Here is a 17,541-nt window from a genome sequence, read left to right as displayed (position 1 = left end):
ACACATTCTGCAATTTATTTACTGTAATGAAACTTTCCATCTGAGTATTGGGAATCTGTTGTTCTGAGCAGTCAGGTTTGCTTAGGGTTGGTTTAAAGTTAAGCAGTAGAGTATAACATTAATTACATTTGATGGAATTTTCCCCCTAAAATGTATTTTTCACTTATCTAACTTTTCTCCCCTTTCTTAACATTTTATTATGGATTTAATTAATTTTTATTTTGACATAACTTCAGATTTATAGTAAAATGAAAAGAATAGCACAAAGAATCTCCTTATACTCTTTCACATAGATTTACCTAATGTTAACATGTTCCCACATTTGTATTATAGCTGTTTATAAATACACATACACACTCATATACATCCATTTATGTATTGTTTTTTCTGAACCATTTGAAAGTTACAGATGTAATGTTCCATCCCCCCTAATTGTTTCAGTGCATGTTTCCAAAAAAAACAAAGACATTTTAATAAAAATAATCACAGTACAGATTATCAAAGTCAGGAAATTGAATGGATAAACAAAACTGTGGCACATCCATACAGTAGATAATTCTACTTGGCAATAAAAGGAAAAGAAATACTGGTATTTGCAACAACATGAGTAGATCTCAGATATTTTATGCTAAGTGATAAAAGCCAGATTCAAAGGTTACATATGATATAATTCCATTTATATGACATTCTGAAGACGGCAAAAATTATTGAGTCAACAAATCAGTGATTTTCAGTGGGGAGAGGGTTGACTATTAAGGAGAATTTCAAGGGAATTTTGGGAGTGATTGAATTTTTCATTTTTTAATAGTGGTGGTATACGACTATATGTTTCTGTCAAAACTTACAGAACTATGTACCAAAAAAGGTGAATTTTTCTGTATGTAAATTTTAATGGTGGGGAAACAATCAGGAAATTAATATTGTTATGAACAATGTTATTAGTTCATCTGCAGAACTTACTAAAAATTTTCCAATTGCCTCAACAGTGTGTGCTGTACCTCTTTAGTTTCCTTTAATCTGAAACAATTCCTTAGTCTATTTCATGGCCTTGACATTTCTTAGGTACAGACTAGTAACTTTATGGAATAAAATACTCATTTTGGGGTTTTCTTATAAGTAGATTTAAGTTTTGTGGTTTTGACAAGAATACCTCACAAGTGATGTGCCGTTTTCAGTACATCATATCAAAAGGCACATAATGTTAAGGTGGCATCTGCTGGATTTCTCCACTGTGAGGTTACTCTTTTTTCATCGTAACTATTAACTATCTTATAGAAAAAATATTTTGAGATTATGTGACTATCCTGTTACTTGTCAAACTTTCACTCACTTATTCTAGTTTTAAATTTTACTTACATTTTTGAGATGGTGTCTTGCTGTGATGCCCAGGCTGTTCTCAAACTCCTGGGCTCAAGCAGTCCCTCTGCCTCCACCTCCTGAGCAGCTAGGATTACAGGCACATGCCACAGTACTGGGCTCACTTGCTAATTTTAGCACCTATTGATGATTCTTGCTTATATTAATCACTTATCCTTAAATAGAATTTATTGGACATAATTTAGCTTGATGACCTAGGAAAATCATGCACATAGCTTATTGGGAATCCTCATAGATAAAGATGCAAGAAATAACTGTTGCTGAGAAATAACTGTTCTGGGTGATGTTGGACAGGCTTTGAGAACTATTGAGGTGGCTACTTAGGTATAAATGGCTATTTCATCATTACCCCTTACCCTCAAGACTGTAGACCTAGTCATCTCATTCACTGGCATTCTGCTTCTACTCTTCAGTATTAGGAGGGTACCTAATCCTTGTTCCTAATATCATGACTGTTTAATGTCCCTACCTCTATTTTTTGTAACAACATTGTAAGTTGGATTTTTTGTTTGATTTGATTTCTCATGATGGATAGCCCAGAGTAAAAGTGTTGGGTTAATCTGTATTAAAAGAACATACCAATGTTTATGGGTTTCCCTCTTTAAGAGTTATTTTTAACAATACCACTTAAATATTCTTTGCCCTAGTGGGATAGAAAGGGGAAAGGAACTCCTAAGGAACTCTGTGTTCTCTATGTTATGTTAGTAACACCGTTTAAGCTACCTTTGTGTTTTCATTGTTTAGGCATTTTAATAATGCCCACCCAGTGGTTATCCATCTAAATCTGATAAAATAGAGGGTCAGGAAGAAGAAAATTGTGAATATGGGCTAGTCACTACTCAGACTGTTAGGTTGAGATGACTGTTTTTCACTTTATAATTCAGTATGGAGGAGTTTGCCAGCAATTGTGTATCAGCCCAAGTACCTGTAGAATAAAAATGTGATTTATAGTATCTTTGGTACGACAAACTTCCAGCAAAAAATAATTAGGCTTCCAAGTTATATGATAACATTTCAAAAAACATAATTAATTTTGAAAAACAGGGTCTTACAGTGAATTAAACAGGTTTAGATTATCTGGTATTTTTTTGTTTAAAGGAGGGTGGAATTTCATGCCCTGAAAGAGAGTTACTTGCAAATTATAAGTTTATAATTGGATACTGGCTTAAGCTTTTATTATAAACGGCATTTAATTTTGGTGTTTAAAACATTGATCTTTACATTAAAAAGAAAAAAAAGCAAAGTTAAATATACAACTTGATGTTATGGGTTAAATGTTGACCTTTCCCTTTCTTTGTTTGATACTCTTACTTAGCGTGTATTGCCAGTTGCCTCATTTGTCAAGCTTTGCAGTCATTAATTCAATTATATCCTTCCTCCGTTTTTTGGTAGATGATCTCCATTCCTTTTTTTCCAAATAGGGAGGAAAAGAAGCTAGAACTCTGAAGTTGTTGAGTCTCTGTCCCTTTCTTTGTAATATAGCATGCTTTTTCTTTAATTTTAGGGACTTTTACAAGGGATCATCACAAATGTAAAATATCAAGTTAAAACCTCATAAGATATTTCTGTCCAAAAGAAACACATTAGGGTACTGGCCTGTCAGGCTTACTGAAGGTGACACACAGGTGTTAGCCACAGAGGTGAAAGGGCCTCAGAATGACACAGTACATTTTTTCTCTTTCAGTGTCTTTCAAAAGGTATCTAATACAAACCAAAAAAGTGAAACTTACATGTAGGTTTAGAACACAGTAATGATTGTATAATAATAATTTCATGCTTGTATGAAAATTTTCAGATAAACTCTCATGTTAGAAATAGTTTCTGAACCTACAAATAAACTAACTCTCCAGTTAGAATGTTATGACTATATGTAATGTAAAGAATATATTAACTGCAAGTTTTTTGTTGTTATTGTTTTGAGACCGAGCCTTGCTCTGTCACTCAGGCTGGAGTGCAGTGGTGTGATCTCGGCTCACTGCAACCTCCGCCTCCTGGGTTCAAGCGATTCTCCTGCCTCAGACTCCCGAGTAGCTGGGATTACAGGCACCCACCACCACACCCAGCTAATTTTTTATTTTTAATAGAGACAGTTTCACCATGTTGGCCAGGCTGGTCTCAAACTCCTGACCTCAGGTGATCTGCCCGCATTGGCTTCCCAAAATGCTGGGATTTCAAGTGTGAGCCACCGCACCTGGCACAACTGCAAGGTTTTAAATATTAATGTTACTAATGTCGTTACTGAAAATGAACTCAATATGTAATTTGGATTTTCTGTATTTTGCCTTGTAGATAGTGATTTACATATGTTGACTAGCAGATTTTTAGTACTTACGAACTCGTTTTCAATTGGATTGTTGTTTTTTCCCCCTCCTACATATATAAAAACCTCACTGACATTTTAGGGTCCTCTAGCTGCTCTTTGAAGTGATAGTGCCAAGGAATGGACTCTAATCCTAAACTGCTGACTAAACTTTTTTAAGTTCTATGCTACTTTTATCAAAGAAAATAAAATCAAATCTGAGAACAGGGGGAAGAGAAATAACTATTTTTAGGACTCAGACTTGGAGATCTGTGCCAACCAAACATTTACTATAATCGAGAGAAGGTAATAATCACGGTTTTAGTTGTCATCAGCTAAGTGTGAGCTGGAACTTTCTTGTATCCAGTGTCAACCTGTGTCAAAATGCAAGCTAGAGATCTAATGAATATGATCTCCTACACAGTGCTTAAAGATACATAAAATACTTCCCATGTAAATCCTTACATAGTTTATTTATATACATGGGCATATGTTTTATTTTACATATGTGTATATCTGTATGTATACATATCTTCAAGTGAATAATTGTATAAATATATGTATGTTCTAACTTACAGAATTAGAAATGTAATTCAGTTTACTCACACAGAATAAGATGGAAGACAATGAGAACTGAATTAAAGCTTACTTTCTTTCACAGAATTCCTCAGAGAGAGAAGACTGTAATAATGGCGAACCCCCTAGGAAGATAATACCAGAGAAGAATTCACTTAGACAGGTATGAAATTCAGCCTTACTTAAAATAAAAAGTTACCAATAACAAAACAAAAGACAGCAAACCCTTGATGTGCCATTCTTTAAGCCCTGGAGCTTATATTAAGAGTACTCTGACGTTGGCCTGGCCATAGCCATCACTCTAAATCAGGTGACATTGTTTTCCCAGTTATTTAAAAAACATTCTAGGTATACATGTACAGGACAGCTGGTTACATGTAGTGAATACAAAAATCAAGAGTTCTTATTCAGAAAAAGTAACTTTAAATGCTTCTTAAGTGTAGGTGGTAGAATAGTTGACTTTAACCCCTATTTTCCTGTTAAGATTCTTGGGCATTTTTTAAAAAGTATAAAAACAGATCTGCCTGTAATAAAGTTAGCCCTTTTAGTATGAGCAATATTTCGTTTGCTTTTTCTAGAAGGAAAGGCCATTATTAATAATAACTTAAAAAAAAAAAACAGTGGCCGGGCAGGGTGGCTCACGCCTGTAATCCCACCACTTTGAAAGACTGAGGCAGGCGAATACCTGAGGTCAGGAGTTCGAGACCAGCCTGACCAACATGGATAAACCCAGTGTCTACTAAAAATACAAAAAATTTGCTGGGCGTGGTCGCGCATGCCTGTAATCCCAGCTACTCTGAAGGCTGAGGCAGGAGAATCGCTTGAACCCCAGAGGCGGAGGTTGTGGTGAGCCGAGATTATGCCATTGCACTCCAGCCTGGGCAACAAGAGCAAAACTTTCATCTCAAAAAAAAAAAAAAAAAAAAAAAAAAAAAAAAAAAAAATTTGCTCACCAGCGTGCCCCAATAGAAGGTAACATTGTGTTCTTGTAAAAATTAGAATGTCCTTGGCAAAAACAAAAAACACAAGTTCTTATGATGTTACAGAGAATAAGTGTGCCATCTGTTCATTTTTATTTATTTTATTTTATTTTAGTTTTGAGACAGAGTCTCACTCTGTCACCCAGGCTGGAGTGCAGTAGCATGATCTCGGCTCACTGCAACTTCCACCTTCTGGGTTCAAGTGATTCTCCTGCCTCAGCCTCCTGAGTAGCTGGAATTACAGGCACCTGCCACCGTGCCCGGCTAATTTTTGTATTTTTTTTTTTCTTCTTTGGAGACAGTCACGCTCTGTTGCCCAGGCTGGAGTGCAATGGTGCGATCTTGGCTCACTGCAACCTCCACCTCCAGGGTTCAAGCGACTCTTCTGCCTCAGCCTCCTAACTGGGACTACAGGTGCCCGCCACCATGCCCGGCTAATTTTTGTATTTTTAGTAGAGACGGGGTTTCACCATGTTGGCCAGGCTGGTCGCAACTCCTGACCTTGTGATCCGCCACCTCAGCCTCCCAAAGTGCTGGGATTACAGGCATGAGCCACCGCTTCCGACCTAATTTTTGTATTTTTAGTAGAGACAGGGTTTCACCATGTTGGCCAGGCTGTTCTCAGCCTCCTGACCTCAGGTGATTCGCCCAACTTCGCCTCCCAAAGTACTGGGATTACAGGCATGAGCCACTGTGCCTGGCCCCCTATTCATTTTTAATATAAAATTGGATATAATGAGCCTGAGCAGCAGTAAAAATAATTCTAATTTACTTGCGTTTATGGCATTGTTCTAGGAAATAGGAGATCTAATATTTGTTGAGCACCGACCGTGAACATGATGCTTATTTGATTTAACCCTCACAATAACCCTGTAAAGTTTTTAGATATGATGTGATTTCCAATTTATAGATGAAGAAAATGGAGGATTAGAGAGGTTAGATCACTTGTCTAGCTAATTAGTGATTTGATACTCAGATCTCAGTGTTTCCAAAGTGTTTCTACTTGTGCCTTCTGACTTCAGTTTATATATAGTGTTTAGAGGGAAAGTACTTGACACTGTGACACATTCATTTTTTTAATTTATTATGTGTTAAATGTTTTTTGGATGAACACTTCTTTTTTTTTTTATAAAAATAATTGTTGGCCGGGCGCGGTGGCTCAAGCCTGTAATCCCAGCACTTTGGGAGGCCGAGACGGGCGGATCACGAGGTCAGGAGATCGAGACCATCCTGGCTAACACGGTGAAACCCCGTCTCTACTAAAAAATACAAAAAACTAGCCGGGCGAGGTGGCGGGCGCCTGTAGTCCCAGCTACTCGGGAGGCTGAGGCAGGAGAATGGCGTGAACCCGGGAGGCAGAGCTTGCAGTGAGCTGAGATCCGGCCACTGTACTCCAGCCTGGGCGACAGAGCGAGACTCCGTCTCAAAAAAAAAAAATAATAATTGTTTAGTAAATAGAATTGAATCATCCAGGAAGCTTTTTAAAAAAACAAACAAAAATCCACAAATGATCAGTAATTGATGTTGAGACAGTTACAATTTTAACTGTTTGGAGAATCAACACCTGATCTGTTCATCTAAATCAATAGGACAATACTGAATAAGATACATTGGGAAGTAGAAACAGTCTGCCCACTATACAGAAACAACTGTTAGAAAACAATGACACAACGAAAAGTTTTGGCAACTTTATTTAAGCTAACAAACGAATTTTCACTCTGCAAAGTTATAAATTAATTTTAATAGGCTGATCCAGATGGTCCATTTGGAAAATGGATAGGCTGATCTGTTGAAAATTAAACTAAATTTATCTCTCTCATACTTCAAACTGAAGCAAGAGAGAGAATCGTGCCTATTAAGTCCAGCACATACAGATGGACCAGCAGGTCACACATGGGACTAATCTGATTCATTTTAAAAATAAATGCATACATTATTGAATCATTTTCTCCTTGCAAGATCTGTTGTGTGCAGTATTCGAAAGAGATTTAATGTTGTTTTTTTCATTGCTGTTTTAGCAGGTTCTCTTCCCCCCTCCTCCCGCCCACTTTAACAACCTTTTCTCCCCCCCTCATGGTGTTCTAAAATGATTTTTCTAATATCTGTCATTCAGTGTTGAGATCCAAGCTCTGAGATTAATTAGGTCATGAGGCTTTTTCTCCTCCCTTCTTTGTAAAGGGTTTTACCTCCATTCTCTTTGTGAAGAGCATGAACTCAATGTTCTTGGAAAGAGAAATGGCCTTTAGAAACAGGGAAGTAGGAGATCCTCCTGGGGCCCTCAGAGTCTTTTAGCTTCTGGGTGTTTTAACAGCCCCATGAATGCAGATTTGTAAATTTATTGCGGTGCCATCTGGTTTTTTGCTCGAACCAGATTACTGTTGGCTTGTGTCTGTCTATTGTGGTGGTCACTCCCTAGGAGCTTGCCCCCTCTATCTTAGGGAAGAGTGATGAATAGCAGGGGTCAATAGAAGCGGGTCACAGGGCAGCTGTCCAGGACTGCCCTGAACTTGATTACCCCATTGCTGATTTTTTTAAGGTAGGACATAGTATATAAGCTGTTTAAACTCCCTCTTTTCTCTGTTGCATATGACAATAACAGAGTGCCATTTGCTAGTTTTGTTTTTTTGTTTTTGTTTTGTTTTGTTTTTCCTGTAGTCAACTTCTGTAGACAAAAAGATGTCAAGGCCTCCTTATACCTAGTGTTGATACAAGTAGGATTTGCATCTCATTAACTTGAGATTCTTTTGCAAATATTTCTAATGGGATTTCAGAAACTCATCATTGATTATAAAAAGTTCAGTTATATTCTAACAATTTAGCATTGTTTTTAACTAATATTGTAGTTGACATATATTATTCAGAAATAGCATTTTGCCATTGTCGATGGGACATAACTACTACATGTTAATTGGAAGAGCTATCTAAATATTGGAAGAGCAAATAACTTTATGCCAAAAATTTGGCAAGTTGAACAAATTCCTTGAAAAATACAACTTACCAAAACTCTTTAACACATAGTGAAGCAAAATTTGAATAGCCCTATGTCTATTAAATAAATTTAATTAATTATCAGAAGGGATATGTGGTTTTACTGGTGAATTCAACGACTATTTAAGGAAGAAATGATACGAATTTTATTCCAGACCCTTTCACAGAATAGAGAAGGAAAGAACACTTCTTGACTTATAAATCCACCATAACAATAATTCCAAAACCTGACAAAGATATTACCAGAACAAGAAATAATGAAGGTGGAAATTAAGAGACACTGTTCCCTGTGTCTGTCACCAAGTCATTTTGTATACCTGCTTTTTTGTTTCATTTCCAGCATCTGAAGGTGGAAGAGTTTGGGGTAGGGAGAGGAAGTAGAGCAGTATATCCTTGTAAAGAAAGTTAATTTTCTTAGTTTCAGAATAATCTCATTTCTTGGCATTAAATATGAACTTTTATTTAAAGGATGTACAAAATAGATGCAATTTTTGTTTTACTCCTAAAGATGTGAAGCCAAGGAAAGGATAGCCACTCTTTTCCTAGCTTTTATTCCTATCTGCAATCAAGGGCAAAGGCCTGGGAGGATACATGAAAGTACTCATTACTTTTTGAAAATGTGGCATTACAACGTTCAACCCTTTGCTTCTCATTGGTGCTAATAGGATCTGTCAGCCCTGCCTTTCTCTGTAATTGAGTAAATTGTGACCGTTGTCTAATCCCTCTCCCATCCCCCGTTTCCTTTGTGTGTGTGTCCACTTACCATCCTGAGAACGTGGGCAGTGATAAATAAAGCATTGAGCAGAGCTCTCTCAACTCTTTGAAAGCAGCATGATGCCAGCCCTCTAGTTATATTTCTTTAAGTGTTTACGTTTTTCTGTATTCTTTCTCTTGTGTAGCTGGAACCCTGGGGATGCAAAGCCATGAGAGAGGCCAAGAAGCTAACAAAGTAGCTGTCTCCCTTGTTAGCTTGTTCCTTTATTCTTTAAAAACAAGATAAAAACCATCTGGCTCAGGGCATTACATTTTCCTCCCCCATGCACCTCTATAGATGGAGACTTCACCTGCAGTGAGGGTTTACATTGATTAGGGAGGGAGCAGTAATTCAAGCTTCCATCCTCTTCAAGGATACTTTGCAGTCTTTAAAGGTGCTGACCCACTGAGTTAAACTGTCAAGGGAGGATAAAAAAGTATCTTCATCCCAGGAGGTAACAGCTGCCAGGTTTTCAACACCTTGCACGCTGCTGGAAAAATGTCACAATTGTCAGCTGAAAGAAAAATGACTCCATTGTCATCTTCTGTTAATGACTGGGCCTTATAAAAGGAACTACATAAGTCTTTTAGAAGGAATAAGTAGCTGTTTTCCTTTTCTACCATATTGCCCTCCCCTGAAAAAATTCCTACGTTCTAAACATTGCCTTGGAGTAGATCCACAAAAAACAGCCGTGAAGAACTTAAATCAGCCAGTATAAGCATGGAAGTCTGATGGGCATAGTTCCTTTATACAGTTGGATGAGTAGGAGGAAAAAGCACATCACTGACACAGAAAATGACATTATAGTGTGTATTAACAAAACAACAACAACAACAAAGAGTCATTCATAAGCCAGTGAACTGAGAGAAAACATACTGTATTTCTGTTCTTTGGAGGACAATTTATTTTCAAGCAGCATCCAGATGGGTAAATACCAAGACATTTCTTTTTTCAAGCGAGCTCCTTTTCCTCCTTTTAAAAAAAAATACCGCAGAATTCCCTTCCTTTAATAGCTCTGTAATGTTCATATATGATGGCATTCCCTTCTTTCTGATTTGATTGATGAGAGAAAAAGGTTTAATGAAGTCCCTGATATCAGGCAGGCAGGGCTGTTTTTTTTCTCTCTATTTGTTTTAGGTTAGTCATTTTAATTGTACTGAGTAATTAGAAGGTACACACAGCCAAGGGAGCTTTGTTCTGATAATTGCTCAAGAAAACCCATTCCCTATCTGCTGTTGCTTTGTGTTAAGACACTTCTCCCTCTAGTGGCAATAGTAAGCACTTTGGCTTGGCAGTAGGCAAGGTGTAATTGCAATATGACAAACTATGCTTAAGGGACTATCTTATAAATACTTTAGTTTGGGCTTTGACATTATTTCATTATATATGTGTGGTTGTTTGTTGTTGTTGTTGTTGTTTTATTCTATAAAACTTACTATCTCTTTTTGCCCCCCCTAAAGCGCTTTGGGCTTTGGGTAAAAAAAAAAAAAAAAAAATTGCCTGAAATGTTTATTAATAAAAAAAAAAAATCACAATGCATTCTGGGTAATGTTTTGCAACTTGACTTAATTTTAGTCATCTGTTTTAATTACCTATTTATAAAAATGCTTTTGCATTTGTAGACATTATTTAATACTTTGGAAGAAGCACCTCATTTGAAATAAATAAATAAATAGTACTTATTTTACATAGTCCATGTAAAAGATCTTAAAGGTAATTAATGTAGGTCTCTTAAGTAAGACAAAAGTGATCTTTCCAAATCTGATGAAGTGATTTGTTTATATAACTTCCCACTTCTGTTGAATCCTTTAGAATCTAATAACTTTTTTAAAAAAACACGATTTGGCAATTTGTGCCTAGCTACAAAAAGCCTTCTTCGAAAAGAAGTAATTTAATAACCAGCTTTCTTAAAATTACTTTGAGGAAGGAAGACCATATAGGGGTTTGGTGCTTTGTTTTATTTGTATTTTAGTGTAATCATTCTTTGATAAATTGTGTAATCACTGACTTAGTAGAAAAAATATTATTGAACTCCTGGGTTGCAATGACCATAAAGAGTGTATTTTCATATAGAAAGTTGTGATACTGGGAATAAATTATAAAGGAAACAGCTTATATGCTGGTCAAAGTCCATATGGGCCCAATTCATTTTGTTTTCTGTGCTTACTCTGGATGTACCATTAAAAAAGGTGGGGGTGGGGGGAAGCCTGTTGTGCTCAGCTGCATGAGCCCTAAAAAAAGAAATCTGCCCTAAAAACAACATGGAATGATATCAGATACAGCTTTGCATCTCTTGAACAGGATTCAGTAGCATCTGTGTGGCATTTTTAAAACCCACTTTCAGCTTCCTTAGATGTCGCTTTTTGGTTTGCTTTTTCTATACCATATTCTTGTGTGGGACATGATTTGATGTTACCGTATATCTGGAAGTCCCTATCTTCCTACACCCCCACTCCCAGTCACTAGCAATTTTCATTATACTATATCTTGTTATGCTATAGGGCTGCTGAACAGATTTCTTAAGCAGCTTTTTGCAAGGTTAAAAGAATGCAGCCCAGTAACAAGTTTGTGTCATTTTATATATATACCTTCTAGTAAATAAGGAGAAGTCTGGCAATCAATCCCTTTTAGTGTGTTATATGTTTCACCTGACAACTAAACCTTCTATTGATTAGCCATTACTTTGTTAGATAATCCTATGTCATTGAATCCATTGTAAAAAATTAAACTCTTTAAAATGTTTTACCCTAGCAGCAGTGTGAAAATTGAAAACTTGTTCAGAATTACAGCCTGCTTTCACAAAGAAGGTAGTTTTCAGCAAGGCATCTTACTAGTTTATGCTTATGTGCTTTATACACAATATAAAAACATATTAAAGTACTCCAACACAAGACTCTCTGTCTCTGGTTCAGCAATGAAGCTACCTTTTCAAGTGTTGCTTGGGGACAGAACCTATCTTGCCTGTGGCTATTATATTCACTAGTTGGATTTCAAACTGGAGAGTGTCTTATAGGAAAATATTGAATGTTTTAGCCTTTTAATTGCAGAGTGGTAAAGGAACTATGACAAATTTTAGTTTATTGATCTGTGTTACTTCCTTGGGAGATAAGCAAAGTCATTTACCCATTTTACAGATGGAATGTCTAGAAAATAAAGTCCTATATATAGCCCTACTCTGGAAACTCCCTCAGGCCTGGCACAGAATTTCTGAATCTATCTAATGTTCCCCTGAATATGTTATTACATATTCATTCATGAAGGGAAAAGAGGGTAATTTTGAAGGAAAACAAATTTTCTTTTTATAACTTAGTATTTTCAGAAAAATAGCATGATACGTTTATTGATTGACTGGACAAACCTCTGTAAAAGATTTACTCCTAAGGTACTTTTATTGGAAGTTTTCATACAGTGAATTATACAGATATTAATTGTGTAAGTCTGAACTTTTGATAAATCTAACCACTTGTGTAACCACCACCCTAATTAAACTATAGAATATTTTCATTACCCAGGAATGTCTCTTGTTCTCCTTTCTACTTATTTTCCGCACCACCAATGGATCAAATAACTGATCAGCTTACTGTCACTATAGATTAATTTTGCCTTTTCTAGAATTTTGTGTAATTGGAATGCTACATTTTTGGGGTCTGACATTCACTTTGCATAATGTTTGTGAGATTCCTCTATGTTGCTGTGTATATCAGTAGTTTATTCTCTTTCATTGAGTGGAATAAATATATTGCAATTTGTTTTCTGTCTCCTTTTGGTGGGTATCTGAGCCATTTCCATCATTGTAAGTGAAGTTACTATGAATGTTCCTCCATAAAGGTTTTTGGTGAGCATATGTCAAGCACTTTTTCATGTGCTTATTGGTTATTCAGACATTTTCTTTGTGAAGTATCTTTTAAGTTTTTAGCCATTTTAAAAATTGCATTGTTTGCCTTTTTATTATTGAGTTGTAGACTCAACTATATTGAATTCTGGATACCATTCATTTGTCGGGTATATGTACTCTGATTATTTTCTCACTGTCTATGGCTTGCCTGTTCACGGTGTGTTTTGATGAGAAGTTTCTAATATTTGGATGAAATCCAGTCTACCAATTTTTTCTTTCTTTTCTTTTCTTTTTTTTTTTTTTTGAGACAGAGTCTCACTCTGTCCCCCAGGCTGGAGTGCAGTGACATGATCTCGGCTCACTGCAACCTCCATCTCCTGGGTTCAAGCGATTCTTGTGCCTCAGCCTCCTGAGTAGATGGGATTACAGGCATGCGTCACACCGTCCAGCTAATTTTTGTATTTTTAGTAGAGACAGGGTTTCACCGTGTTGGCCAGGCTGGTCTCGAACTCCAGACCTCATGTGATCCGACCGCCTCAGCCTCCCAAAGTGCTGGGGTTACAGGCATGAGCCACCGCACCCAGCTGGTTTTTTCTTTTAGATGGGATACTTCCTTTGGTCCTACCTGAGATATCTTCTTTGTCTACCCCATGATTGTGAAGATATTCTTCTAAGTTTTCTTCTGGGAGCTTTATAAGTTTAGAATTTATACTTCATTCTGTGATCCATCTCAAATTCTTATACGTGCCGTGAAGTAGAGTTTGGGCTTCATTGTTTTTGCAATAATTTCATGCAGTTGTTTCAGCACCATTGTTGAAAAGACTTTCTTTTCCCTCATTGAATTACATGAATTCATTTGTCCAAACCATTTAGTTATGTAAGAGTAGTCTATTCTTGAACCTCCTGAAGAAAACGTTGCTGCTGGACACAGAGCAGTGGGTGACAGTGGCTAAGGCACTGACTCATCCCTATTTTATGTCCCTGTAGACAAGGAGGACAAGAAAAATGACAGATGTCTATCCTGGCACCAAATACCATAGTGTCTTGATTATTGTAGTTTTATATAATGGGCCATGAAATCAGGTAGTGTGAGTTCTCTAGATTTGTTGTTTTATTTTTTGTTATTCCAGATAGTTTGCATTTCTGTATAAGTTTTAGAATTAACCTAGCACTTTCTATTAAAAAGAAGTCTGTGTGGTGGCTCACACCTATAATCCCAGCACTTTGGGTGGCCGAAGGGGGAGGATCGCTGGAGCCCATTGAGTTGGAGGCTACGGTGAGTTATGATCACACCACTGCACTCCAGCCTGGGCAACCGAGTGAGAACCTGTCTCCAAAAATCGACAGACATCTAGATAACTACTTTTTTTTCATCTGAGATATATCATATAGGATTTTGCCCCCTTTATTCTGTTAATACGACAAATTACCTTGATTTTTGTTAAGAATTTTTGTGTCTGTTTCATGTGAGGTACTGGTTTTTAGTTTTCTTTTTTAAGAGTTTGCCAGGTTTTGGTATCACGGTTATGCTGGTCTCATAAAATGAATTGGGAAGTCTTCCTCCCATTCTCCTCTATTTTCTAAAAGCACTTCTGTATAATCCTGGTGGTGTTTCTTCCTTCAGATTTCATAGAATTCACGAGTGAAAGCACTTGGGCCTGGAGTTTTCTTTGTGAAACTTTTTTTTTTAACGTATTATTTAAATTTATGTGGCAAGATTTTTTAGAGCATTTTGAATTTCTTTTAGAGGTTTAGAGCTGTTCAGATTTTCTGTTTCATGTTGTGTCAATTTTGATAATTTGTGTTTTTGAAGAAATGTTTCCTATTTATTCAACAGATTATAATATGTTAATATATTTTATTTTAATACTGTGGTTGTTTCATATTGGGCTACTGAAAGCCACTTTAGGCAGGCTTCCATGCCCCCTTTGACATATCTTCATCGTTGTCTGAGTATTTCCATCTTACAGTTTCCCTGGTCAGTCCTGGAATCAACCATATTTCCATGAATGTATAATTCCCTTTAGTGCAGAATGGTATTTAGAAACCAAGATTCAAACACTGACTTTTCTTTTACACCTATATTTATATACTTTGAAAACCATTAGTTCACATTGATAACTTCAATTCTAATTCAACCCCACAGGGTTTGGTCTAGATTTCTCTCTTTCCATATTTTGTTTTCCTTCCTTCTTTTGTTTTGTTTTGTTTTGTTTTGTTTTGTTTTCTTTTCTTTTCTTTTATTTTCTTTTCTCTCTTCTTTCTTTCTTGTTTTTGGTAGAGATGGGGTCTCACTATGTTGCCCAGGCTGATCTTGAACTCCAGGGCTCAAGCAATCCTCCTGCATTGGCTTCTCAAAATGTTGGAATTATAGGCATGAGCCACCCCACCCCTTTCCTAACACAGGAAGCCTGGTTTGAGATTTTTTTCCTTTCAGCACTTTAAAAATGTTGTTCGCAGCTGGGCATGGTGGCTTACACCTATAATCCCAGCACTTTGGGAGGCCGAGGTTGGGTGTATCACCTGAGATCAGGAGTTCGAGACCAGCCTGGCCAATATGGTGAAACCCTGTCTCTACTAAAAATACAAAAATTATCTGGGTGTGGTGGTGCACGCTTGTAGTCCCAGCTACTTGGGAGGCTGAGGCAGGAGAATCGCTTGAACCCAGGGGACAGAGGTTGCAGTGAGCCGAGATCGTGCCCTTGCATTCCAGCCTGGGCCACAGAGTAGGAATCTACCTCAAAAATAAATAAATAAAATAAAAATATTGTTCCCTTGTCTTCTAGCCTTCATTTTTTATGAAAAGCCTGATGTTATTAATATCATTACTCCTAGATACATAACATCCCCTTTTTCCTTGGCTGCATTCAAGGTTTTATCTTTGTCACTGGTTTTCAGCAGTTCTGACTGTGTGGGCCTATATGCGTTGTTTTCTTTGTATTTTTAATATGGCTGAGGTTTGCTGATCTTAAATCAGAAAGCCACTAGTTTTCACAAAATTTGGGGAAGTATTGGATCACCATTTTTATAACTTCTTTGCTGTACCATTCTCTTCTCTCTCCCTTGGACTCCAGCCATGCATATATTCTAGAAAACCCAGAATTGTCCCACACAGTGACTAAGACCAATCTTTTCTTTTTCCTTTTCTTAATCTCCTTTTTTCCCTCTCTGTTCTTCAGTTTATATGATTTCAGTTTATCTTTTTTTTTTTTCAGTTTATCTGTCTTCATTGACCTTTTTTCTGCCACTTCCAGTCTGCTTTTTAATCCTCTCCAGTGAATTTTTTGTTTTTTTTTTAAGACAGGGTCTCACTCTGTCGCTCAGACTGAAGTGCGCTGGCATGAACATGGCTCTCTGCAGCCTTGACCTCCTGGACTCAAGCAGCCTCCCACCCCAGTCTCCTGAGTAGCTGGGATTACAGGTGTACACCACTATGCCCAATTAATTTTTCTTTCTTTTTTTTTTTTTTTTGAGACAGAGTCTCAATCTGTTGCCCAGGCTGGAGTACAGTGGTGTAATCTCGGCTCACTGCAACCTCCACCTCCCAGGTTCAAGTGATTCTCCTCCCTCTGCCTCTCCAAGTAACTGGGATTACTGGTATGGGCCACCATGCCCTGCTAATTTTTGTATTTTTAGTAGAGATGGGGTTTCACCAAGTTGGCTAGGCTGGTCTTGAACTCCTGACATCAGGTGATCTGCCCGCCTCAGCCTTCCAAAGTGCTAGGTGTAAGCTGCTGAGCCTGGCCAATTTTTTTTTATTTTTTGTGGAGATAGGGACTCACTACATTGCCCAGGCTGGTCCTGAACTCCTGGGCTCAAGCTATCCTGCTGCCTCAGCCTCCTAAAGTGCTGAGATTACAGGCATGAGCCACCACGCCCAGCCTGAATTTTTCATTTCAGATAATGCACTCTTCAGTTCTAGAATTTCTATTTAGTTTATTTTTGGTTTTTCATTTTCTGGTAGAATTTTTCATCTGTTTATTCATCATGATCATATCTTTTATTGCTGTGTTCAAGTTTGAATGTATCTATTTTAGCTTCTTTAGAGCTATAATATGTGCTAATTTCTACAACTAGGTCTTCTCAGGGTTGGTTTTTGGTTCATTTTTCTCTTGACAATGGATCCTATTTATCTCCTTTTTCTCATGGTTAGTAATTTTTTGATTATATAACCAACATTATAAATGGTACATTGCAGAAACTCTGAATTCATTTTTTCTTCCTCTGATTAAATTACTGGCTGATCACTATGGCCTTGTAGAGGCTTGGTTTTATGTTTGTTAAGGTCAGGTGTGTTTTGGTTTTGCCCTTAGTCCTAAGACGTACTCTTGATTCTAAACTCATGGTCTCTTTGAATTTTCAATGGAAAGCCTAAGATGTTATTAAGTCCCTCTAACTTGATAAAAGTCAAACTCTAAACTCTTTCTCCCCTCATGAGCAGCAGCTGGAATATCTACATGGGCCTTTCAACCCTCCAGCTGTTGCTCTCCATTGAAATCCTTGGAATCTCCCCTTCATGTATGTAAGTTTGGGGGTTAGCCATAGATATGAGGGAAATTTATATTGATTTTTTTAGTCTTCCTTCTTCCCCTGTGGTTCTCTTTCATTTCTGGGATTTCTGTTCTCTATTGCCAGCCACTATGGCAGTTTTGAACTTTATCACTTGATATCTCAAGCCAATAGACTGTGGCTTTCAGGTTGAATTCTAGTCACTCTGCACCAAGTGGACTGG

General features: G+C 37.2%; 1 protein-coding gene across 2 annotated transcripts in view; it reads left to right on the top strand.

Annotated features, from left to right (window-relative positions):
• The window catches only part of BTRC (beta-transducin repeat containing E3 ubiquitin protein ligase), a 202,300-nt gene that overhangs the window by 100,807 nt on the left and 83,952 nt on the right, over positions 1–17,541 (top strand). For both annotated transcript variants that reach the window (XM_010356122.2, XM_010356124.2), the window contains one exon: positions 4,338–4,415. In XM_010356122.2, the coding sequence (XP_010354424.1) occupies positions 4,338–4,415 (78 nt within the window). The remainder of the gene's footprint in view (positions 1–4,337; positions 4,416–17,541) is intronic.

Source organism: Rhinopithecus roxellana, chromosome 11, assembly GCF_007565055.1.
Source record: "Rhinopithecus roxellana isolate Shanxi Qingling chromosome 11, ASM756505v1, whole genome shotgun sequence".
Lineage (NCBI taxonomy): Eukaryota > Metazoa > Chordata > Mammalia > Primates > Cercopithecidae > Rhinopithecus > Rhinopithecus roxellana.
This window is presented reverse-complemented; position numbering and strand designations above follow the sequence as displayed.